At 41.2% G+C, this 27190-nt stretch overlaps 1 protein-coding gene across 2 annotated transcripts in view; it reads right to left on the bottom strand.

Annotated features, from left to right (window-relative positions):
• The window catches only part of RASSF2 (Ras association domain family member 2), a 57458-nt gene that overhangs the window by 13376 nt on the left and 16892 nt on the right, over window positions 1-27190 (bottom strand). For both annotated transcript variants that reach the window (XM_006047753.3, XM_006047754.3), the window contains exons 2-5: window positions 12061-12151; window positions 10550-10625; window positions 8386-8537; window positions 4765-4853 (exon numbers count right to left, since the gene is read on the bottom strand). In XM_006047753.3, coding sequence (XP_006047815.2) covers window positions 4765-4853; window positions 8386-8537; window positions 10550-10625; window positions 12061-12119 — 376 coding nt within the window. In that variant the 5' untranslated portion in view covers window positions 12120-12151. The remainder of the gene's footprint in view (window positions 1-4764; window positions 4854-8385; window positions 8538-10549; window positions 10626-12060; window positions 12152-27190) is intronic.

The following is a 27190-nucleotide window of genomic DNA, read 5'->3' as shown; positions in this document are numbered from 1 at the left end:
GGGTTCCTTGAGATGCAGCCTCCCAGGCTTGAAGTCCTAAAAATTCCCTAAAATTCTTAATTTTTAGGTTGTAATAAGTTTTTAGCCAAAAAGACTCAGGAAGAAACTGACTTTTCCCCTAACTGTCTGAAGGATTTAAGATAGCAGGCCTATTATAGGACTAGAGCTACCATCAGAGATATCTACAAAGAATATGGGCTAACTGTGGTAAAGGAAACACAGATCAAAGTTCACCCCATGTCATACTGTCTTTTCAGGGCCAAGCAAACATCTGTTTACCAACCATTGCTTTTCCATTTCCGTGTGAATTGTCTTCCTCCCCTCTAAAGTCCCCAGATACTACCCCGTAAAAGGCTGGCAAGTATTGAACAAAGGGGAAACAAAGTCATCTTAGGAGAAATTTCCCTGTATCTTTGAGATGCAAATGTCCTATCTGGTCTCCTCATCTCTGCCATCTCTTTAAAATGCAACTTTTGAAAAAAGGGTAAAGTAATTTAGAACTTGACTTGTTTTCCATAAATATTAGTAAAAAAGGAAGAAGCCTTTTAAAATTTTTCTTATTCTGTTATTTACAAACTAGTGAATTCTGTATTGTGATATCTGATATGACTAAGTTTGGAAAATAAAGTATAATATTTCTTATTGTGTCTGTATGGATATGTGTATATCTCAGTAAGTGTCTTTGGGTATCATTGTTAAGGTTAATTCATAAAAGAGCTCTGTTTAAGTTGCCTTAAAGAAAAGTAAGTGCTTACAAACCAAACAATTCTAAATACAAAGGAAATTAAGCTAAATTAGTTTTAGGTTCAGTGAACAGGAAAGTATTTAGTATTAAATTAATATCTTATGTTAATGTTTGTTGATCTAATTAATATAGATATGTCTTTGAGCCATCAACATTAAGTAGCACTCTTTCACTGCACCTAGTTTTAATAGAGGTTAAAGGAAATTTTGTTATACCTGTTGCAAATTTGTCAGCAAGAAAAAATAACTTGATAACTTTAGCTAAAAATCATCTAAAATAGTTTCTCCATATTTTGGTAACTATTATTTGTCTCTTGGTTTTCACTAGAAATTAAGATTGTTAGGGGTTGGGAATTCTAATTTAAATATATAATTAAAGCTACTGAAGACAATAAAACATTTCAGTATGGTAGAATGTGTGAGGAGGTTTAGAAGGCATGAGAAGGGACTTCCTTGATGGTCCATGTCCCTGCCAATGCAAGGGACATGGGTTTGATCCTTGGTCCCAAAAGATCCCATGTTCTGCAGAGCAATTAAGCCTGTGCTCCACAACTACTGGGCCTGCACACCTAAAGCCTGGCTCTGCGACAAGAGAAGTTACCACATTGAGAAGCCCACACACCACAACAGGGAGGAGCCACCCCCCCCCGCCCCCACCATCCCACACTGCAACTAGAGAAAGCCTGCATGCAGCAATGAAGATCCAGTTAATAATGTTAAAAAAGACCCAGTTAATAAGAAAAAAGGAGAAGAAGGTATGAGGCATGAAATTACATTTTACTGAGAAAGTTTTATACAAGGTCAGGATTAACTAAATTTAGACTGAAGTTGACTAGGTAAATGGATTTTGTTACGTAAACTAATACAAGGCTGGAATTTGATATATCTCTTTCTGTTAGAAGTGCTCATTTTTGATTACAGGTTGTATGAGTTTCTGGGCCCTTAGGTGATCCATATTTGCTTTCTTTTAATCATTTTGAGACTTTGGTTAAATGAATAAATATTGTTTCACAGTGACCTATGATCCTCCTGTGTTTTAAAACCTTTTTGATATTTTTAACAAACTTTCCCAAATATCAAAATCTGACTAAAGCTTTTTTAGGCTCCAGCTGACTCTGAGATACTTTAAAAGAACATCTTTGAGACATTTCAAAGAGGAAGGTCACACTAAGTTTATTTGATATGTTAAGTTACTTCAAAATTCTTGTCAAATGGTTGGAGAAGAACCTTAGGTTATAGTGTATGGATAAATGCCACTAATGTAGATATTCCAAAATTTATGTGGAATCCCTAACAGCTGATATGTCCTGATACATTATCTAAAATGTTATATGTCACAGAAAACCAAGTTTCCTGCTAGCTGCATGTTACTCAAATCTTTAACTAGGCTATTTTAAGTTTTGTACATGGACTGATGAATATGGTTTATAATTTTATGACTTTGAGAAATATACTAGCTTTAATTAAAAAAAAAAAAGCTTTCATGGTATGACCTACAACAAGCTGACAAAGTATACCTTTGCAAACAAAGCTGAAATATTTATCATTTTCTATCTGATCCTGCCAAAATTTGGAGGCCCCAGCTGGCTCTCCTGTGGACTTGATATTTTATTGCAATTGGACTCCCTGGTGCCTCAGATGGTAAAGAATCTGCCTGGAGTACAGGAGACCCAGGTTAGATCCCTGGGTTGGGAAGATTCCCTGGAGGAGGGAATTGCTACACTCCAGAATTCTTGCCTGGAGAATTCCCTGGACAGGAGACTAGCCAGCCACAGTCCATGGGGTCACAAAGAGTCGGACATGACTGAGAGACTAACGCTACAACTAGTTATGCTAATCATCACTTTAGTTTGTTCTTTGTTTCCGAGTTGTTTGTGCTCTGTGTCTCCCTGAGGCACTAAGTCTTTGTCAATGTTACTAGCTGCATCACTTATCTCTTACAGTACCATGTGTAACCAGGCCTCCAACAAAACTTCTATGGCTAAACATCTTGAGAAACAGACCACATTTATTACATAAAGTAATTGTAATAGTGTGATTCTAGGTATGGGAAGAAGTAACAAGGGAGAATGTCTCTTGGATCATAATTAGACAGAAGATCTGGATAATCTTTAATTATTGACAGGGCCTAACCAAAAATTTAGCACCTGGAGTGGTGTATCAAGAATGCTCGCCTGATCTTGGATGAGCCTCCCAGCCAGCACCAGGGGACAAAGTTTGATTATGAAATGTTTCCCAAATGTTGGCCAAATTCCTAACCAAGAGGAGATCAGTCATCAGCAATTGCAGCTCTCCAGTGTGAGCTGATGAGCCCTGAGGGAACTCAGGAAGGAAGGACTACTTGCCATTTGCAGCCATCAGATTGTGGCCACTCCCTATGGTGAGCCCTGAGGAAACTCAGGATGTGAGAATAGAGGATACAGGTCCTTAGTTAACTGAGAAGTATATCAAAAGAATGATTTCAGTGAGCCCAGACTCTTGTATCTTCCCATACGTAGCACAGAATTCCTTAACTTGAGATGCTGCCTCCTGAGTTTGAAGTCCTAAAAAATTCTTGCTGAATAAAACATAACTCTCAACTTTCAGATTGTGAATATTTTTAAGTCTCCAAGTACAAAGAAGATACTTTCCAAAGGGGAACAAAAGAAGACAAATCTCAACATTTGGAGCACTGGCACCAATGGTGAACACTCCCAGATAGGTCCCTCTGATGAAGCAGTTAGAATGGTCATCACCCCCTTTCCACAAGATTGTGGAACAGACATCGACAGTGGGGGATTATAATGGGGAGAAGCCAATTTTGATTCCGTGTTGGATCTGTTTCTTTGACTTTACCTTTGTTTTTGTTATTATAATAATACATAATGGCCTGCCTCAAGGAACTCTGCTCCTCTGTCTAACTGTTAAGCTAAAGTGGCTTTGTTCAGTTCACAGGGAGACAATCTGACCCTACCCACCAGTGAATGGTTGCAGAAAGGATGAATTTAACACATCTTCTCCTATATTACAAGATAAATGGCCTTTTTACTTTATGTCCTCGCCTTCTCTCTTTCTCTGTTCTACAAATGAAACTGGAATCCAGACCCTGATAATATGGGTTTTTTGGAGACACTACTTTGCCATCTTCTCAGTCTATGGCTTTCCAATTCATATTCTTTGCCTCAGCACCTCAGTTTTCAGTTTATCGGCCTGTTGTGTGGTGGAGCAGAATGAGCTGGGACTCGGTAACAGGTAGAGAAAAATGTCTTCCTTCCCGACACCATATATCACTAACCTCTCTGTGCCTCAGCTACATCACCTATAGAAGGGGTTAATAATAGCATCCACCTCACAAGATTGTTGTATGGGTTTAAATAAGTTGATTAATTGAAAGCACTTAGAACAGTGTCAGGCACAGGGTAAGCATGATATAAGGACTTGCAAGAAATTATGAACTGATAATATCTATCAAAATTACAAATGCACACAGCCTCAGACCTAGAAACTTAATTTGAAAGAATTCTACAGACACAAATGTGTGAAATGAGACATGTACAAGGACATTGTCTACACTTTTGTTTAAAGACTAGAAATGACTTAAATGTTTATCAATGGAAGTGATTAAATTATTTATTCATACAATGAAATACTGCAGAGCTGTAAAGAATGCAGAGGTTCTTTCTGGGTTTGTATGGAACAATCCTCAAGACAAACTAACAGAAATGGGATGTGCAAAATGCTGCCACTTATAGAAGAAAAGGAAAGAAAAAAATGACATCCAAACATTAAGCTTTGTTGGTGTGTATTTCCTTGTGTTTGCAAAAAATATCTTGGAAAGAAAGCCTTCAGATTGCTTCTAGGGAGTGAAAATCAGGGGGTGGATGAGATGTGAAACTTTCAATTCTTTTTTCTTAATAAGTTTTGAATCTCAAACTATGTGAATTTTATATTTCCAAAAAATAAGTAACAGTATACAACATTCATCACATCAGGCTTCACACAGTTGGCCCCAACTGGAGGATCCTCCCACCATGCATGTACCTGTGGGGCTCAATGTCTGATCACTCTCAGGCAGGACATCCACCTCTGAGATCGCAATGTTGGGCACGGTGAGGGGCTTCAGGATGGTACTGGGAAGCAAAAACAAACAAAAGGTTCAGCCCCTGCAGAGGAACTCCCTCAGTCCCACCCCATCCCACTCACGCAAAGGGAATATTTCTGGGGATCACCATGCGGTAGGTGATGAAGGACACGGTAGGCTGTGCTGAGGGCCTCATGAGGCTGGCCCAGCTCCTGAGCCAAGCACTGAGCAAGGAAGGTTAATTCTGGAGGGAGAAAGTGCTTGCTCCCAGCATTTGTAGCAACATCAAGCCCAGGGCAGAGAACAACAATAATACCTGTGTGGTACCTGTGCTGGGTTTCTAAGCACCTACAAAGTCTATGCCTTATTTAGAAAACCCTAATAATGGTCATTTATCTTTAGGGACAAGATTCTAGTACAGACCCATTTATGTTGGAGGAATTACTCAGAAATTTCTTCTGGAATCTAACAGGAATGGAAAGTAATAGGTTGGTTGCTATGAGAGGCAGAATAACTTTAGAAGTGGCACTGATGGCCGTGTGCTCGGGGTTGCTGGAGAGAGGGTCACACACAGGCAATCTGAGTTGAGACCTGGAATTGCCCTGATAACTGAGGAATAACTTCCCAAAGCTCAGAAGGACAATGGAAGCAGCTCAGAGAAACACACCCAAAATCAACAGAGGATCTGACTAGAAAGGAGAATCATATTTGACCAATTAAGACCTTCCCATGGTGAGAAGAATGTAGGTGCCCTGGTGAAACCAAGCAAGACCCTATGGGGGCTTCCCAGGAACAGACCCCTGTATCCTCTTCTTATTTGTTAAAAAGCTTTAGCCTTCTAGGCCTTCCCTGAGTTTAAAAAAAAAGAAACAAAACACATAGTCAGAGAAGTGAGAAAATGCAGAAACAAAGGAAAACAGCCAAGCAAGACAAAAAAATAATAGTTTAGCCATAAAACAATTCAAGAACCTTTAGTTCCTCCTCAGGGGCTATAGATAATATCCTGAGCCATATCCAGGAGTTGTTTTGCAGATACTGACTCCTCCACCAGGTATATGAAGTTAACTGCATTCTGACCACAAGCAGGTAAACCCCAAACCAGCTGGAACCAGATGATGTTGACTCCTGAAGTACCACCTAATTACCTCACCACCAAATTAATGAGAAGAGCATCTACCACCCTGCAACAGTCTCCCTCACCTTGCCTTTAAAAACTCTTCCCTGAAAGCCATCAAAGAGTTCAGGTCTTTTGAGCATGAGCTGCCTATACTCCTTGCTTGGACTTGCAATAAATGCAGCACCTTCCTTCACCATAACCTCGTGTCAGTAAATTGGCTTTACTGCATGTAGGTGAGCAGACCCAAATTTGGTTTGGTAATACTATGACTCAGCAGACATAGGACTTACAGTCCAAGGATGATATTTTTTTGTTTGTTTTTTGCCACATCATGTGGCTTGTGGGATCTTAGTTCCCTGGCCAGGGACTGAACCTGAGCCCTCTGCAGAGAGAATATGGAGTCCTAATCACTGGACCACCAGGGATGATAATTTTAAGGAAAGACAATTGAATATTGAAAATCTGAAAGAACTACCTGTTGTATAGTTATAACTTGTGGGCATCTGAGCCCCAGAATGAAATCAGAGCCTCTCAGGAATGGTGTATACTTGGCACCCACAGCAGCCACTGCCCACTCCCTAGTCTGGAACCCTCTTTCTTGCCCAAGCAGAAACTGGTCTCAGCATGTTTTAAAAAAAAAAAAACAAAACAAACAACTTTTTATTTTGTATTGGGGTATAGCCAATTAATAATGTTGTGATAGTTTCAGGTAAACAGCGAAGGGACTCAATCATATATGTACATATATCCATTCTCCTCCAAACTCAGCGTCCTTCTTAAAACAGTGGTCCAGGCATTCACTTTACTATAGCAGGCACTGGAATAACATTATTAATCATTCCTGAAAACTCTGTCAAAGTATTTGCAGGTTTCAAGAAGCAACCAAGAGCAGCTTGATGCCATAAGGAAGGGAAAAGAAACAAGTGTACAGCCTGAAAGATGCTGGAGTAGGCCAGCCAAAGGCCACATGGTCAAATGGAATTTTAAAAACCATGTCACTTAGGGAACGAAATGTAATACTCCACGGGCTAGGCTGGTGCTATGGAATGGGTCTGGCCCGCTTGAAACCAAATACAGTGAGAATGCCGAAAGCAAAGCAGAGTATGAAACTGCAAAGTTAGATGAAAACAAAGAACCTTGACTGGACCTCTCCGCGGCTCCCCCTACACCCCGCACCCCCAGCACTGATGGAACAAGCAAAGCTTTTCCTCCTTAAATTCCCTTGGAAATAAACCAGATCAGCTACAGGCTTTGGGCAACATTGTAGCTTTCTCTTAAATTCAGCCAAGAATAGATTTGGCTGTGGAGTTGAACAAAATGTTCAATGGGGCCAACAGAGAGGGCTTGGTTCTCATTTAAAACAGAAAAAAAACATCACTGTGGTTTTGGCTGGGATCTTGGTGCATTCCATCATGCTCTGGCCCCAAGGCAGTCAGCATTAGCAAATTTTAGGATGGAACAAAGGGTTGTCACTTTATCCTAAAAACTGAAATCCCAGATAGTAGGGATTTCCCTGGTGGTGCAATGGTTAAGAATCTGCCCGCCAACGTAGAGGACATGGGTTCAATCCCTGGTTTGGGAACTAAGATGCCTCATGCTACGGGACAACTAAGCCTGTGCATCACAACTACTGAAGCCCACACACGCTAGAGCCTGTGCTCTGCCAAGAGAAGCCATGTCAATGAGAAGCCTGTGCATTTTAACTAGAGAAAGCCTGCATGCAGCAATGAAGAGCTCATGCACCACAAGAAGACCCAGCACAGCCACACACACACACGCACACACACAAAACAGTAAAGAGGGTGTGCCTTGCTAGATGTACAGAGCTACTCATTTGGCTAAGGAAGGAACAGGCTTAGTCTTCACAGACCTTCTAGTGGGAACACAGGAGAGGGGACCTCCCAGACCATCACACCACCACCCAGCTCCAGGTGTAGCCAAGGAAGCAGAGCTTGCTTGGCTGGCTTGGTCAGGGCCTGACATTCTTTCCCCACTTCCAGGTTCCTCTAAGACACAGAGAGCTTTGGACAGAAGTTTTGAGCCCTAAATGACTCTGGGGTGGGGTCATTCTGTGAGGAGTGGTCCCAGTGGGGAGGATGCTGGGGTATTGGGTGTCCTGTCAGAAATCTGCAGACTGAGCCTGGCTAGCCACTAGAATGCCCCTTAGAGAGGTAGGGTCTCCACGAGCGATGGCACGCTGCTCACTCAGGCCTTAGTGCTTCTCCTCTTGGACTCAGCATCTTCCTTCCTCACTCATTCATTCATTGATTGTGATGACAGGTCTGGAAGCCCAGTAACACCAACATATGACCCCTTCTCCTCATTCTAAGTCTAGAGCAGGGGGGAGTGGGAATGGGAGCTTGGATCAAGGCTTGCTACAAGTAGGTAGCATTTACCAACTTGAGAACACATGCAACCCCCAGATACCTCTGGTCAACCCCCAGTCCTATCTCTCTTTACTCACCCCTGAGCCCCCAAGTTACAGCCAGAGTGCCAAGAGGAAGAGGATGGAGGGGGGCGAATGCGTTCATTGTCATCCTGCATCTGTAGACGAATGGGCCGGCGCAGTCCCCAGGAGATGTTCAGCAGCCCCTCCACAATAAACTCATCTTCCTCCTGCCACAAAGCAATTGGATAAGTCCAGAAAAGTCCCAAAGAAGCCAGCGCCATGTTGTTTGTGGTAAATGACAGTTTTCTTGATGTGCCCAGGTAGGTGCACCCAAGTTATAGTCACACCTCAGCTCCAAGACACTTTCCAGGCTCTCAAGCTGAGCTCAGAGGTCAGCACATAGTTGCCTCAAGATTCATAGACATGTGCAAATTTTAACAATGGTTTCTTTGTTGTTTTTTATACTAATGACTTTAAAGAATGATAAATATATTTCTTAAAGTATGTGAGAAAATAGCCTGTTATTCTTAAATTATGCTAACAGAAGCAAGAGTTAAAACCTTGAATTAGCTATTTTTCCCCTCCCCTACTATAGAAAGTGATGTGTCTTTCATTATAACATGTTTAGCAATCTGACCCACTGGTTGATGATTTAAAGTAACATTTCCTCAAGTTTGTTCAACAGAATACTAGCTCATCTGGCAGATGAACTGTTACCTTAAAAAGAGTATCAGGTGATAGTGAGTTGGGAGATGCTGTGTTATCAGATTTCTTAACAGCAGAACTTCCCAGAGCCAATAATTAACTAATGTGCTACATAATAACTCTCCAAGAGGTGAATAAATTCTGCAAGAATTCCAAATTTATACTCAAGGGTTGTTGATTGATAAGAATTTAAATGTGAAGGCCTTCTAAAAATATCTGATGTTTTATCCCAAAGAAATGGATCTCAGGAATCACCATACCCCTTGAGTCATCTACAGGACATACCTCAGAAAAGCTGTTTAAGGACCAAAATCTTGCTACTGATCCAGCCACTAATTAGTAGAAGATTTGAGGACAGTGCCTAAAGAGTCAGGTCTTCTTTCTAGAATCTCAGCAAAACCTTTTGAACCCATGTTTTATAAGCAGGGTCAAGACTAAGGTCTGGGCTATGGCCACATCTTCAGGAGAAGCCCCATGAAAGAAGATGACACATGCTCAGTGAACAACCAATCCGGGTCCCAGGATCATCCTTAGAGACGGAGGGGGTAATAAAAGAAGGCAGGAGAGGGGTGGAACAACTTTAGGGTGTTTGGGGATCTTAAGGAGAAAAGCATTATTTAAGCACAGGTTACATGTATGGTCTTCTAAGTGGTCAAGGCTGGCATCAATACTTTATACCACATGATTAGAGGGCAGAATTTAACCCAAAGTAGGACTTTGCCTAAGTGGTATAGTTTGAGGAACATACAAAAAGCCACTACATACTATCCCCAACCAGCCTGCCTTAGTAGCTGAAATCCTGCCATCTGATATCTGTTTCTACAGATTAAATCAATATGGCTTGATAACCTGAAAATGTGTTTAGAAGGGTATTACATGTACCTTCTTATCAGCCAAGAACACTTGAGTATAAATTACTCTGCCAGGCTCCCATATAATTCACCATCTACCCAAAACAGGCTCTACAGAAATGGATACAGGATGAGTAAACTTAGACTCAGGAAGGGGGCTGGGGAAGGACATATGGATAACAAAAGACATGCTAAGAAGGCATTCTAGGAAGGCTGCTGCAGTTGTGGGGAAAAGCCGAGAGTTCCCGCCCAAGCTTATGTAACTTGTCCAGATTGCTGCAACGGCACATGGGCCAGATGTGGCAACACAGAGGACAGGGTGAGGCTCCTGAATTGCCCAAGAGGAAAAAGGTTGCTTGAGTACCATCTGAAATAGTCATTTCATGAAAGCATCCTTTTGGAGGGTCCTCCTTCTGAGGCTAGAATTAGTCCAGCCACAGGAATATCTCCAGAACAGAAAACTCATTCTTTTTAGAAAAAATCTGGGCCCGGGGTGTACTTCCAAAGAACTCTAGGGACTCCCAATAACATCACTAACATTGAGAGGCTACTCACTGTGGCAAAAGAGGCAGAGACCCTCTTTGAGGGTGACATGGAGACATGGAGACCCAGAAGACATGGAGACGAAGACTGGGCTGGCCACTAGGGGAGGAGCCCCAAAGACCTTCCCTGTGACTCCTTACCTCACGATGTCGGAGCTGCAAATTTTGGCCTTCGTAGTACAAGTTGTAGGTCTTCAAATGCAGGAGAAGTTCATTCCTTAAGAGAAAAATACAAAAGGTGTCACAATCTCAGCTAAAATCACTTATAATGCAATTGCTCCCTCTTTTTCTCACCTCTAATCTGGCCTCAGTCACTCCAGTCGGGGTGTTTGTCTACATGTGTACATACACACAAATACACACACCCATAGTGTCTAGAACCACCAATCTTCCATCACAAACTTTCCCAGGATCAAGATCAAGAGTAAATACTACCTAGAACAGACTTAATGTAAGGAGCAACTCCAGAAAACCAAGGAGGTCTGGTCTGCTGACAATGGTTAGCAGCTCTCACTACATTTCTCAAACCCAAGCTAAATACGCAGGCCTTGTTAAACCACAGATTCATAGAAGCGAATGCACTTTAAAGCCCACACACAAGGTTTCTTTAGCCTCTCCACAGACTTTCCTCTCTCACAAACGCTGTGAGAAGAAGACATTCACTACAGACCTTCATGAGACTGAAACTCCAAGGATTTCAGGAAGTTAAAAGGGAGAGCTCTGGGCCCCATTGACTTAGGCTTCAATGACACACCTTTGTTGTTTAGTCGCTAAGTTGTATCCAGTTCTTTACAACCCCATGGACTATAGCCACCAGGCTCCTCTGTTCATGGGATTCCCCAGGCAAGAATACTCAAATGGGGTGCTATTCCTTTCTCCAGGGGATTTTCCCAATCCAGGTATTGAACCCATGTCTCCTGCATTGCAGGCAGATTATTTACCGTTGAACCACATGGGAAGCCCCTAATGTAATATTCTGCATTACTCTTCTAATGTACTTTTCTACTCTCCTTCAAGAGGTGCTTTTGTCTCTTTATTCTATGTGCTTTTAGTTTATAAAAACATTTTTTAAAAACCTTACAAGGCCTCTAAATACTGGTTTCCAAGTTGTTCCCCTGGGACCATAGCTGTTAATACTAAACATGGAAGAGAGAGCATATGACACCCTTTGTGATCAGAGTGAGAGCTGTCAAACCTGAAAATGCTCTGATCAAGTTTTATCCGAAAGTGAATGCAGGAGGCCTGGGAGGAGGGAGGAGCTTGCGGAGACTGAGGTATGCTTTTGCCTCTTCTCAGGCAAGAGGCAAGGGCGTTCTGTCACTTTAAGTCCAGTCATTCAGTGTAAAGATTTGGGGCTGTCACAAACAACTCCTCCTCCTAGAAAGTCTCCAGGACATCAACTCTTCTGAGCCTCTAAAGGTACCATGTCTTGAAGACGCCCTTAACTTTACTCTCTATGGCCAGGCTCTGGGGGCATGTTCTTTATCTATAGCAGCAAACTTGCCTGATGCTCTCACTAGTCCACACGCAGTTGCTTTCTCCTTCTCACACACATGAGCTCCTCTCGTGTACAGAGGAGGCTCCTCTGCCAGTGGCTTCCATCCACATGGGATCGGCCACTCCAAGGACAATACCATAACAAAAAATCTTACTTGGAAATGTATTTATCTTGTCCACACGGGACTAGGGAAGTTTGGTGATGGTAGTCCATTCTTCCTTTCTCTTTTCATCAGAAGAAGAGGCCTATATTTGAAAGAAGACAGCAGTTAATGTCCAGTTGGGTCTTTAAGAAGTCAGCAGAACATGGTCCAGGGGGTGGGAGCACATGGTTCTTTGTCCCTGCCCCAGATACATAGCTTGAGCAGCCCAACACTGACAAAGGGCCAGGGAGATGCCACACTGTTGGCTGCTGCCTCTGCTTGCCGGAGCTTCTGAGAAAAAAACGCAAACAAAAGATGACAGTCCGGGCACAGCCCCAAAACAAATGCCCAAGCCACAGCCACAGACAATGCTGGCACCCAAGCTGGTTTGAAGGAATGAATCTTCCTGAAGAGAACTTCACTACACAGAATAGAGATTTGTCTGAAAAGGAAGATTGATAGTACTGAGATATACTAAAGATTGGTAAACAACCTAAAAAAATGCCCAAAGAAAAATGGGAACAATAAATCACAGCATATATATCATCATTAAAACATGACAATATGAAAGGCAATTTAATTACCTGAGAAAATGACAATACATTATGAAAACAAAGTTATAAAACTGTGAGTCCAATTTTGTTTAATATACATGTAAGGCTCCCCTTGTGGCTCAGATGGTAAAGAATCTGCCTGCAATGTTGGAGACCCAGGTTCGATCCCTGGGTTGGGAAGATCCCTTGGAGAAGGAAACGGCAATCCACTCCAGTATTCTTGCCTAGAGAATTCCATAGACACCGGAGCCTGGCAGGCTACAATCCAAGGAGTTTCAAAGAGTTGGACAAAACTGAGCAATTATACTTTCAAGGGTAGTTACTTTAGTGATAAAGAATTCACCTGCCAATGCAGGAGACACAGGAGGAGATGTGAGTTGGATCCCAGGGTCAAGGAGATCCCCTGAAGGAGGAAATGGCAACCCAATCCAGTATTCTTGCCTGGGAAATCCCATGGACAGAGGAGCCAGGCAGGCTACAGTCCATGGGGCCGAAAAGCTCCATGATCTGACTGAGCAGGCATGCATGCAAGCATAAAATATGCATATATATACACATTACTTTGTTGCATGCTAGCAAAGTAATGCTCAAAATTCTCCATGCCAGGCTTCAACAGTATGTGAACCAAGAACTTCCAGATGTACAAGTTGGATTTAGAAAAGGAAGAGGAATCAGAGACCAAATTGCCAACATCTGCTGGATCATAGTAAAAGCAAGAGAACTTCAGAAAAACATCTATTTCTGCTTCACAGACTACACTAAAGCCTATGACTGTGTGGCTCACAACCACTGTAGAAAATTCTTAAAGAGATGGGAATACCAGATCACCTTACCAACCTCCTGAGAAACCTGTAGGCAGGTCAAGAAGGAACAGGTAGAACCAGACATGGAACAATGGACTGGCTCAAAATTGAGAAAGGAGTACATCAAGGCTGTATAGTGTTACCCTGCTTATTTAACTTCTATGCAGAGTACATCATGCAAAATGCTGGGCTGGATGAAGCACAAGCTGGAATGAAGATTGCTGGGAGAAATATCAATAAGCTCAGATATGCAGATGACATCACCCTAATGGCAGAAAGAGAAAAGGAATCAAAGAGCTTCTTGATGAAGGTGAAAGAGGAGAATGAAAAAGTTGACTTAAAACTCAATATTCAATAAATGAAGATCATGGCATCTGGTCCCATCACCTCATGGCAAATAGATGGGGACAAAGTGGAAATAGTGACAGACTTTATTTTCTTGGGCTCCAAAATCACTGCAGGTGGTGACTGCAGCCATGAAATTAAAAGCTGCTTGCTCCTTGGAAGAAAACCTATGACAAACCTAGAGAGTATATTAAAAAGCAGAAACATTATTTTGCCAACAAAGGTCCGTCTAGTCAAAGATATGGTTTTTCCAGTAGTCATGTGTGGATGTGAGAGGTGGACCATAAAGAAGGCTGAATGCTGAAGAATAGATGTTTTTGAGCTGTGATGTTGAAGAAGACTCTTGAGAGTCCCTTGGATTGCAAGATCAAACCAGTCAATCATAAAGGAAATCAGTCTTGAATACTCACTGGAAGGACTAATCTGAAGCTCCAAGACTTTGGCTACATGATGCAAAGAGCCAACTCATTAGAAAAGACCCTGAGGCTGGGAAAGATTGAAGGCAGGAGGAGAAGGGGACGACAGAGGATGAGATGGTTGGATGGCATCACTGACTCAATGGACATGAGTATGAGCAAGCTCCAGGGGTTGGTGAAAGACAGGGAAGCCTGGCGTGCTATGATCCATGGGGTTGCAAAAAGTCAGACACGACTGAGCGACTGAACAAGAACAACATACATTCATCTGAATGGATATATATATATAAATATTAGGGTTTTTCAACCTCAGCACTATTGACTTTGGGGGCTAGGTCATTCTTTGTTGTAAGGGCTGTGCTGTGCAATGAAACATGTTTAGCAGTATCCTTCACCCTTACCCACCAGATGCCAGCAGCATGGCCCCCAGTCATGATGATCAAAAATGTCTCAGGACATACCACTGTCCCCTGGGAACTAATCTGCCCCCAGTTGAGAACTTTTGGCATATGTATATGTAAGTGAATGAAAGGCCAGCTCTCTCAGGTAACAGTATTATTAGAATTTTTCTCAAGTATTTTATTCTGAAATTTTTCAGAAACGAAATTTAAGAAGACAAGGAATAGCAATATACTTTTGGCTAGTCTATCCTTAACATTTACTATCCTTACATTATAACACATCTGTCCATCTCTTTATCCATTCAATAATTCATCTTATTTTTCACAAAAAGAAGATGTCCTTTTCATCATAGGGGACTGGAATGCAAAAGTACAAAGTTAAGAGATACCTGGAGTAACAGGCAAGTTTGGCCTTGAAATACAAAATGAAGCAGGGCAAAGGACAACAGTTTTGCCAAGAGAACACACTAGTCATAGCAAACACCCTCTTCCAACAACACAAGAGAAGACTCTCCACATGGATATCACCAGATGGTCAATACCGAAATCAAATTGATTATATTCTTTGCAACTGAAGATGAAGAAGCTCTTTACAGTCAGCATAAACAAGACTGGGAGCTGACTGTGGGTCAGATTATGAACTCCTTATTGCCAAATTCACATTTAAACTGAAGAAATTAGGGAAAACCACTAGACCATTCAGGTGTGACCTAAATCAAATCACTTATGATTATACAGTGGAAGTGACAAATAGATTGAAGGGATTAGATCTGATAGAGTGCCTGAAGAACTATGGATGGAGGTTCGTGACATTGTACAGGAGGCAGTGATCAAAACTATCCCCAAGAAAAAGAAATTCAAAAAGGCAAAATGGTTGTCTGAGGAGGCCTTACAAATAGCTGAGAAAAGAAGAGAAGTGAAAGGCACAGAGTAAAGGAAAGATATAAGCATCTGAATGCAGAATTCCAAAGAATAGCAAGGAGAGATAAGAAAGCCTTCCTCAGCGATCAATGCAAAGAAATAGAGGAAAACAACAGAATGTGAAAGACCAGAGATCTCTTCAAGAAAATTAGAGATACCAAGGGAACATTTCATCCAAAGATGGGCTTGATAAAGGACAGAAATGGTATGGACCTAACAGAAGAGAAGATATTAAGAAGAGGTGGCAAGAACACACAAAAGAACTGTACAAAAAAGATCTTCATGACACAGATAACCATGGAGGTGTGATCACTCACCTAGAGCCAGACATCCTGGAATGCAAACTCAAGGGGGCCTTAGGAAGCAGTAGCAAGAACAAAGCTAGTGGAGGTGATGGAATTCCAGTTGAGCTATTTCAAATCTTAAAAGATGATGCTGTTGAAGTTCTGCACTCAATATACCAGCAAATTTGGAAGCCTCATCAGTAGCCACAGGACTGGAAGGTCAGTTTTCATTCCAATCCCAAAGAATGTTCCATCTACTGCACAATTGCACTCATTTCACATGCTAGCAAAGCAATGCTCAAAATTCTCCAAGCCAGGCTTCAACAGTACATGAACTGTGAACTTTCAGATGTTCAAGCTGTATTTAGAAAAGGCAGAGGAACCGGAGATCAAATTGCCAATATCCACTGGATTACAGAAAAAGCAAGAGAGTTCCAGAAAAACATCTACTTTTGCTTTATTGATTACACCAAAGCCTTTGACTGTGTAGATCACAACAAACTGTGGAAAATTCTTCAAGAGATATGAATACCAGACCACCTTACCTGTTTCCTGAGAAATCTGTATGCAGGTCAAGAAGCAACAGATAGACTGGACACAGAACAACAGACTGGTTCCGAATTGGGAAAGGAGTACGTCAAGGCCATATATTGTCACTCTGCTTATTTAACTTATATGCAGAGTACATTATGTGAAATGCTGGGCTGGAAGAAGCACAAGCTGGAATGAAGATTGCTGGGAGAAATATCAATAACCTCAGATATGCAAATGACACCATCCTTATGGCAGACAGCAAAGAACTAAAGAGCCTCTTGATGAAAGTGAAAGAGGAGAGTGAAAAAGTTGGCTTAAAAACACAAGATTCAGAAAACTAAGATCATGGCATCTGGTCCCATCACTTCATGGCAAATAGATGGGGAAACAATGGAAACAGTGAGAGACTTTATTTCTTGGGGCTCCAAAATCACTGCAGATGGTGACTGCAGCCATGAAATTAAAAGATGCTTGCTCCTTGGAAGAAAAGCTATGACCAACCTAGACAGCATATTAAAAAGCAGAGACATTACTTTGCCAACAAAGGTCCATCTAATCAAAGCTATGGTTTTTCCAGTAGTCATGTATGGATGTAAGGGCTAGACTATAAAGAAAGCTGAGCGCTGAAGAATCGATGCTTTTGAACTGTGGTGTTGGAGAAGACTCCTGAGAGTCCCTTTAACTACAAGATCCAACCGGTCCATCCTAAAGGAAATCAGTCCTGAATATTCATTGGAAGGACTGATGCTAAAGTTGAAACTCTAATACTTTGGCCACCTGATGCGAATAACTGACTCATTGGAAAAGACCCTGAGCCTGGGAAAGATTGAAGGCAGGAAGAGAAGGGGACAACAGAGGATGAGATGGTTGGATGGCGTCACCAACTCGATGGACATGAGTTTGAGCAAGCTCTAGGAGTTGGTGATGGACAGGGAAGCCTGGCAGGCTGCAGTCCACGGGGGCACAAAGAGTTGGACACAACTGAGTGATTAAACTGAACTGAACCCTTAACATTTACTATCCTTACACTATCACACATCTGTCCATCCCTTTATCCATTCAATAATTCATCTTATTTTTCATACATTTCAAAGTAAATTACACACAAAAAATGTCTTAGCAATTTAAGAAGTTGAAATCATACTAAGTATCTTTTCCAACCACAGTAGTATTAAATTAAAAATCAATAGTAGAAAAAAACTGAAAAATTCACAAATATGTGGAAATTACACAACACACTCCTGAACAACCAAAGAGACAAAGAAGAAATAAAAAAGAAATTTAAAAATATCTTAAATAGAAACAGAAGCAAACACACTAATAGTTATGAGATACACCAAAAGCATCTCTAAGAGGGAAGTTTACAGCAATACATACCTACATTAAGAAAAACAAAAGATCTCAAATGAACAATCTAATTTTACACCTTGAAGAACTAGAAAAAGAAAAAACTAAACCTACAACTAGCAAAAAGAAGGAAACAGCAAATATCAGAGCAGAAATAAATGAAATGGAAACCAGGAAAATGATAGAAAAGGTCAATGAAACTAAGAGCTGGGTTTTTTTTTTTAACAAGATAAACAAGTAGAAATGTATAAGTTGAATCAATAATTACATTTATTGATTTGTATATGTTGAACCATACTTGTATTCCAAGGGAAAACCTCACTTGATCATAGTGCATGATCCTTTTAATGCACTGTCAAAATTCAGTTTGCCAGTATTTTGTTGAGAATTTTTCTATTTATATTCATCTAGCATTTTGACCTGTGGTTGTTGTTCAGTTGCTCAGTTGTGTTGGACTTTTTGCGACGCTATGGACTGCAGCATGCCAGGCTTCCCTGTCCTTCACTATCTCCTGTCATGTATGGATGTGAGAGTTGGACTGTGAAGAAGGCTGAGCGCCGAAGAATTGATGCTTTTGAACTGTGGTGTTGGAGAAGACTCTTGAGAGTCCCTTGGACTGCAAGGAGATCCAACCAGTCCATTCTAAAGAAGATCAGCCCTGGGATTTCTTTGGAAGGAATGATGCTAAAGCTGAAACTCCAGTACTTTGGCCACCTCATGTGAAGAGTTGACTCATTGGAAAAGACTCTGATGCTGGGAGGGATTGGGGGCAGGAGGAGAAGGGGACAACAGAGGATGAGATGGCTGTATGGCATCACTGACTCAATGGACATGAGTCTGAGTGAACTCTGGGAGTTGGTGATGGACAGGGAGGCCTGGCATGCTGTGATTCACAGGGTCGCAAAGAGTCGGACAAGACTGAGTGACTGAACTGAACTGAACTGAAAGTTCGCTCAAACTTATGTCCATTGAGTCAGTGATCCCATCCAACCATCTCATTCTCTGTCACCTTCTTCTCCTCCTGCCCTCAGTCTTTCCCAGCATCAGGGTCTTTTCCAGTTAGTTGGCTTGTAGTTTTTTTTTTTGTATCTGGCTTTGGTATCTGGCCTTGAAAATGAGTTTCACAGTGTTCCATCCTCTTCAGTTTTTTGTAAGAATTTGAGAAAGATCAATATTAACACTTCTTTAGACATTTGGTAGAATTCACCAGTGAAACCATCTGATCTTGGGCTTTCCTTTGTTGAGAGGTTTCTAAGTATGGATGCTCAATATCACTAATAATCAGGGATATGCAAATCATGCAAACTATTAAATATAGGATGGATAAAAAATAAAGTCCTACTGTACAGCACAGGGAAGTACATTCATCATTCTGTGATAAACTATGATGGAAAAAATATGAAAAATAATATGTATGTGTATAACTGAGTCACTTTACTATACAGCAGTAATTAAATATTAGCGTTGGTGAGGATGCAGGAAAATTGAAACCCTTATGAACTACAAGTGAGACTGTGAAATGGTACAGCCATTATAGGAAACAGTATGGCAATTTCTGAAAACATAATGACCTAAAAGCTATGGGAAGAGGTGAAAGCAGTTCTAAGAGGGAGGTTTATAGCAATACAAGTTTACCTCAAGAAATGAGAAAAACATCAAATGAACAACCTTACCTTACGCCTAAGCAAATGAAAAAGCACAAAATCCACCAAAGTTGGTAGAAGGAAAGAAACTATAAAGATAAGAGTAGAAATAAATGAAAAAGAAACAAAGGAAACAATAGCAAAGATCAATAAAACTAAAAGCTGGTTCTTTGAGAAGATTAACAACATTGGTAAACCATTAGCCAGACTTATCAAGAGAAAAAGGAAGAAGACTCAAATCAATAAAATTAAAAATGAAAAAGAAGTTACAACGGACAATGCAGAAAGGGTCATAAGAGACTACTACAAGCAACTCTATGCCAATAAAACAGATAACCTGGAAGAAACAGACAAATTCTTAGAAAAGTACAACCTTCCAAAACTGAACCAGGAAGAAAGAGAAATCACGAACAGACCAATCACACGCACTGAAATCAAAACTGTGATCAAAAATATTCCAACAAACAAAAGCCCAGGGTCAAATGGCTTCACAGTTTAATTCTATCAAACATTTAGAGAAGAGCTAATACCTATCCTTCTCAAATTCTTCCAAAAAATTTGCAGAGGGAGGAAAACTCAAAACTCATTCTATGAGACCACAATCACCCTGATACCAAAACCAGGTAAAGATATCACATAAAAAGAAAATTACAGGCTAATATCACTGATGAACATAGATGCAAAAATCCTGAACAGAATACTAGCAAACAAATCTGACAACACATTAAAAGGATCATACACCATGATCAAGTGGGATTTATCCCAGGGGTACAAGACTTCTTCAGTATATGCAAATCAATCAAAGTGATATACCATATTAACAAATTAAAAGATAGAAACCATATGATCATCTCAATAGCTGCAGAAAAAGCTCCTGAAAAAATTCAATGCTGATTTATGATAAAAGAAACTCTCCAGAAAATGGGCATAGAAGGAACATACCTCAATATAATAAAGGCCATATATGACAAACCCAGAGCAAACATTATTCTCAATGATGAAAAACTGAAAGCACTTTCTCTAAGATCACAAATAAGACAAGGGTGCCCACTCTCACAACTATTATTCAGTATAGTTTCAGAAGTCCTAGCCATAGCAATCAGAGAAGAAAAAGAAATAAAAGCAATCCAGATTGAAAAAGAAGTAAAACTCTTACCATTTGCAGATGACACAATACTATACATAGAAAACCCTGAAGATGCCACCAGAAAATTACTAGAGCTAATCAATGAATTTACTTAAAGTTGCAGGATACAAAATTAATACACAGAAATCCCTTGCATTCCTATACACTAAGAATGAAAAATCAGAAAGAGAAATTTAGGAAACAATCCCATTTACCACTGGAATAACAACAAAAATAAAATATCTAGGAATAAACCTACCAAAACAGACAAAAGACTTATGTGTACACGTGCTCAGTTTCTCAGTGGTATCTGACTCTCTGCAGCCCCACAGACTGTAGCCCACCAGGCTCCTCTGTCCATGGAATATTCCAAGCAAGAATACTGGAGCCAGTTGCATTTCCTGTTCCAGAGGATCTTCCCAATCCAGGGACTGAACCCATGTCTCTTGTGCCTCCTGCACTGGCAAGTGGATTCTTTACCACTGAGCCACCTGGAAAGCCCAAAGCCCTGTACACAGAAAACTATAAGACACTAATGAAAGAAATCAAAGATGACACAAATGGAGAGATATATCATGTGCCTGGATTGCAAGAATCAATATTGTGAAAATGACTATACTACCCTAAGCAATCTACAGATTCAATGCAATCCCTATCAAATTACCAGTTGCATTTTTTGCAAAACTAGAACAAAAAAACTTCACAATTTCTGTGGAAATACAAAGGATCCCAAATAGCCAAAACAATCTTGAGAAAGTAGAATAGAGCTGGAGGAATCAACCTTCCTGACTTCAGACTATACAATGAAGCTACAGTCATCAAGACAGTATGGTACTGGCACAAAAACAGAAATATAGATCAGTGGAACAAAATAGAAAGCCCAGAGATAAACCCATGCACCTATAGGCAACTTATCTTTGACAAAGGAGGCAAGAATATATAACGGAGAAAAGAGTCTTTCAGTAAGCGGTGCTGGGAAAACTGGACAGCTATGTGTAAAAGAATGAAATTAGAACACTTCCTAATAACATACACAAAAATAAACTCGAAATAGATTAAAGATCTTACTGTAAAGCTAGAAACTATGAAACTCTTAAGAGGAAAATATAGGCAGAACACTCAGACATAAATCACAGCAATATCCTCTTTGACCTGTTTCCTAGAGTAATGGAAATAAAAACAAAAATAAACAAGTGGGACCTAATTAAACTTTAAAGTTTTTACACAGCAAAGGAAATTATGACAAGATGAAAAGACAACCCTCAGAATGGGAGAAAATAATTGCAAATGAAACAACTGACAAAAGGTTATAATCTCCAAAATATACAAGCAGTTCATACAGCTCAATACCAGAAAAACAAACAGCCCAATCAAAAAATGGTCAGAAGACCTAAACAGACATTTCTTCAAAGAAGACATACAGATGGTCAACAAACACAAGAAAAGATGTGTTTTCAACATCGCTCATTATTCAGTTCAGTTGAGTCCAGTCTCTCAGTCATGTCCGACTCTTTGCAACCTAATGGACTGCAGCATGCCAGGCCTCCCTGTCCATCACCAACTCCCGGAGTTGACTCAAACTCATGCCCATTGAGTCGGTGATGCCACTCAACCATCGCATCGTCTATTTCCCTGATGCTGGGAAAGCATCAGGCTCTTTTCCAGTGAGTCAGTTCTTCATATCAGGTGGCCAAATTATCGGAGTTTCAGCTTCAGCATTGGTCCTTCCAATGAATATTCAGGACTGACTTCCTTTAGGATGGACTGGTTGGATCTCCTTGCAGTCCAAGGGACTCCCAAGAGTCTTACCCAACACCACAGTTCAAAAACATCAATTCTTCAGCGCTCAGCTTTCTTCACAGTCCAACTCTCACGTCCATACATGACTACTGGAAAAACCATAGCTTTGACTAGACAGACCTTTGTTGGCAAAGTAATGTCTCTGCTTTTTAATATGCTGTCTAGGTTGGTCATAATTTTTCTTCCAAGGAGCAAACGTCTTTTAATTTCATGACTGCAGTCACCATCTGAAGTGATTTTGGAGCCCCCAAAAATAAAGTCTGTCACTGTTTCCCCATCTATTTGCCATGAACTGATGGGTCCAGATGACATGATCTTAGTTTTCTGAATGTTGAGTTTTAAGCCAACTTTTTCACTCTTCTCTTTCACTTTCATCAAGTTTAGTTCTTCTTTGTTTTCTGCCATAAGGGTGGTATCATCTGCATATCACTCATTATTAGAGAAATGCAAATCAAAACTACAATGAGGTATCACCTTACATTGGTCAGAATGGCCATCATCCAAAAAAAAAAAAATCTACGAACAATAAATCCTGGAGAATGTGTGGAGAAAAAGGAATCCCCTTGCACAGTTGGTGGGAATGTTGACACAGCCGCTGTGGAGAATGGTATGGAGATGCCTTAAAAAAAAAAAAAAAAAAAACTAGGACTAAACTATCATATGATCCAGCAAGGCCACTACGGGGCATATACCCTGAGAAAATCTTAACTGAAAAAGACACACGTACCCCAATGTTTATTATAGCACTATTTACACTAGATAGGACATGGAAGCAACTTAGATGTCCATCAACAGATAAATGGATAAAGAAGCTGGTAGATACATACAACGAATTATTGGTCATAAAAAGGAACACATTTAAGTTAGTTCTAGTGAGGTAGATTAACCTAGAGCCTGTTATACCGAGTGAAGTAAGTCAGAAAGAGAAAAACAAATATTGTATATTAATTCACATATATGGAATCTAGAAAAATGGTACTGATGAACCTATATTTTCAGGGCTGAAATAGAGATGTAGACATAGGAAACAGACTGGACGCAGTGGGGAAAAGAAAGGGTGGGATGGATTTGAGAGAATAGCCATGAAACATATACATTACCATATGTAAAGTGGATAGCTATTGGGAAGTTGCTGCATAGCACAGGGAGCTCAGCCTAGTACTCTGAGACAACCTAGGGGGTGGAATGAGATGGAGGGTGGGAGAGAGGGAGGTTCAAGAAGGAGGGGACATATGTATATTTATGGCTGATTCATGTTGTTGAATGGGAGAAACCAACACGACGTTGTAAAGCAATTATCCTGCTTGGGGCTGGTGCACTGGGATGACCCAGAGGGATGGTACAGGGATGGAGGTGGGAGGGGGGTTCAGGATGGGGAACACGTGTATACCTGTGGCGGATTCATGTTGATGTATGGCAAAACCAATACAATATTGTAAAGTAATTAACCTCCAATTAAAATGAATAAATTTATATTAAAACAAAACAAAACAAAACCAAAAACACAGTATGGCAATTTCTCAAAAACTTAAAAATAGAACTGCCATACAATCTAGCAATTCTACTTCTGGGTATATACCCCAAAGAACTGAAAGTAGGACCTGAAGTGATATTTGTACACCCATGTTCTTCATAACAAAAGCCACTCAGGTGCCTATTAGTGGATGACTAGATTAACAATGTGGATGACTAGATTAATAATACATCTATACAATTCATACTTAAAAATGAACGATACCTTGTCATATGTTACAACATGGATGAACCATGGGGACATTATGCCAAGTGAAATAATCTAGTCACAAAATGACAAATACTGTATAATTTTGCTTAAATGAGGTACCTAGGTCAAATCCAAAGAGACAAGAAAGTAGAATGGTGGTTGCCAGGGGTTGGGAAAGGGGAATGGCAAGTTGCTACTGATATTTAATGCATATAGTTTTAATTTTGCAAGATGAAGAGTTCCGTGGATGGATAATATGCTGGCTGCACAACAATGTGAATGTACCTGATGCTACTGAACTGCACTTACAAATGGTTATAATGGTAAATTTTATGTATGTTTTGCCACAAAGCTTTAAATGGAAAAACCAGGCAGAAAATCAGTGTTATAGTGACATAATGCGAAAAAGATTCAATGCACTCCTGCTGGCTTTGAAGCTGGAGGAAGCAGGGTGTGAGCCAAGGAAATGTGGGAAAGGCTTTTAGAAGCTGGAAAGGACAAGGAAACACCCTTAATCTGGACTTGCGTGGTGTCCCAGGTGCTTTCTGGAGGAAGTGAACTTTAAACTGAGACCTCAGTGACGAGATGGAGCTGGCAAAGGTGAAGGGCAGAGTGGTCCAGGCAGAAGGAGCATGCACCAAGACGCGGTAGTACATATGCTGGAGCTTGACCATGTCAGGGAGTTTGAACTCTGAAGTGCAATGGGATGGGGTGTGTGGTAGACTGAACAATGGCCACCAAAGATATCTGTGTCCTAATCCCTGGAACCTGTCAATGTCACTTTATATGGAGACAGGGACTTTGCAGATGTGATTAAATTAAGGATCTGGAAACAGGAAGACTATCCTAGATTACCTGCACACGTGCACTCAGTCATGTCCCTCTCTTTGTGACCCCATGAACTGTAGCCCACTATAGTCCTCTGTCCATGGAATTTTCCAGGCAAGAATACTGGAGTGGGTCGCCACCTAGTTCAGTTCAGCTCAGTTGCTCTGTCGTGTCCGACTCTTTGCAACCCCATGGACTCAGCATGCCAGGCCTCCCTGTCCATCACCAACTCCCAGAGTTGACTCAAACTCAGGTCCATTGAGTTGGTGATTCTATCTAACCATCTCATCCTCTGTCATCCCTTCTCCTCCCACCTTCAATCTTTCCCAGCATCAGGCTCTTTTCCAATGAGTTAGTTCTTAGCATCAGGTGGCCAAAGTACTGGAGTTTCAGCTTCAGCATCAGTCCTTTCGATGAATATTCAGGACTGATTTCCTTTAGGATGGACTAGTTGGATCTCTTTGTAGTCCAAGGGACTCTCAAGAGTCTTCTCCAACACCACAGTTCAAAAGCATCAATTCTTCAGTGCTCAGCTTTCTTTATATAAGCCTAATTAGATTACCTGAGTGGACCTTAAATATAATCACATGTATCCTTAAAAGAAAGTCAGAGGGAGATTCTGCTACAGACAGCCTCAACAGAGAAAGATATTTGAAGATGCTACTCTGGATGAAAGATGGAGAAAGGGACCATTAGCCAAGGAACACAGCGAGAAAAGGCAAGGAAATTAACCCTCCCCCTCAGCCCTCCCCAAAGGCTCTAGAGGGAGGGCAACCCTACTAACTCCTTGGTTTCAGCCCACTGAAACCAATGTCAGACTTCTGGCCTCCAGAATGTAAGAGAGTACATTTTTGTTGTTTTAAGCCATCAAGTCTGTGATCATTTTTTACAGCGGCAACAGGAAAATAAGGGGAGTTATAAGGGAAGGTGTAATCTGATTTGAATTTTGGAATGATTACCTCATTCTACTCTTTACTTTGAGAAAGGATTAGGGAAGAAAACAGAGGCAAAGGGACCAATTGAGAGGCCTGTCCCAGAGAAGCAGGCAGTGGGGATGGAGTAACAGTGTCCAGTGAGTTTAAAGAGGTAGAGAAAAAAGTCACACTCCATCAGTAAAAAGATTTGGAAAGGGCCAGATTCCCACATTACACCGGGCTGCTAGGTAGCCATGCAGTCACAAACACTGCTGTGAGGAATATGGGCCGAGTCTGAGGCAGGTCATGGAACCCTATGATGCTGAAGACAGGAAGCCCTGCCAGGTCTGTGCCCCAGGAAAGAGACAGTGTGGAGCTCCCAGGGAGGGAATCCTGGCTCTGCTGAGGGGAGGGAGGTCAGGAGAGTGGCAAGGTCACCAAGGAGAGAGTAGGGAGGACAAAAAGGCAGGGCCAAGGGCAGGGATCCAATGAACCCACTAGGTTAGGCATAGGCAGGAAAAAAAGAGTCCCTGGAAGAGGAGGAAAAAGAGGAGACACAGTATCTTGGAAACCAAGAGAAGGAGTCCATGATCAGCAGAGCCAGGAGCTGGTGGTGGAAACCCAAGGAATAGAAAGAAAGAGCAGTCTCTGATTTACCACATAAGGTCATGAGGGACCTCAGCCAGAGCCAGTTCCTAAGTTTAGATAGAGTGGAAATCAGATTAGTGGTGCCTGTCCATTGACAGACCTCATCCTGAACATTCAAGTCTTTCTCCAGCCAGGGAAATGTTATCCTATACTAGCTTTGATTGCTGCTTCTCTTCCTTCCATTCTTGGTTTATCTTCTGCAATGTCTGTCCTCTCTCTCCAGCACTATTCAGTTCAGTTCAGCTGCTCAGTTGTGTCTGACTCCTTGCAACCCCATGGACTGCAGCACACCAGGCTTCCCTGTCCATCACCACCTCCCAGAGCTTGCTCAAACTCATGTTGCTGATGCAATCCAACCATCTCATCCTCTGCTGTCCCCTTCTCCTCCTGCCTTCAAGCTTTCCAAGCATCAGGGTCTTTTCCAGTGAGTCAGTTCTTTTCATCAGGTAGCCAAAGTATTGGAGCTTCAGCATCAGCCTTTCCAATGAACATTCAGGGTTGATTTCCTTTAGGGTTGACTGGTTTGATCTCCTTGCAGTCCAAAGGACTCTCAAGAGTCTTCTCCAACACCACAGCTCAAAAGCATTAATTCTTTGGTGTTCAGCCTTCTTTCCATCTCTCACATCCATACATACTTTTTTACTTACCAGGTTGATAAAAACCATCAAGTAGTCTGATGGCCCAAATGTGGGAATTCTAGAAAGTTAAGTCACTCTCTCCCTAGTGAGTGATTTCACAAGGCCATCACTATAAATCTGACCTAGGCTTCGAGGTGGCACAGTGGCAAAGAATTCGCCTGGTATACCAATGCAGGAGATGCAAGAGATGTGGGTTAGATCCCTGAGTAGGAAAGAT

This window comes from Bubalus bubalis, chromosome 14 (assembly GCF_019923935.1).
Source record: "Bubalus bubalis isolate 160015118507 breed Murrah chromosome 14, NDDB_SH_1, whole genome shotgun sequence".
NCBI classification, from domain to species: domain Eukaryota; kingdom Metazoa; phylum Chordata; class Mammalia; order Artiodactyla; family Bovidae; genus Bubalus; species Bubalus bubalis.
The sequence above is the reverse complement of the archived record's forward strand: the minus strand, read 5'-3'. Positions and strand labels throughout refer to the sequence as shown.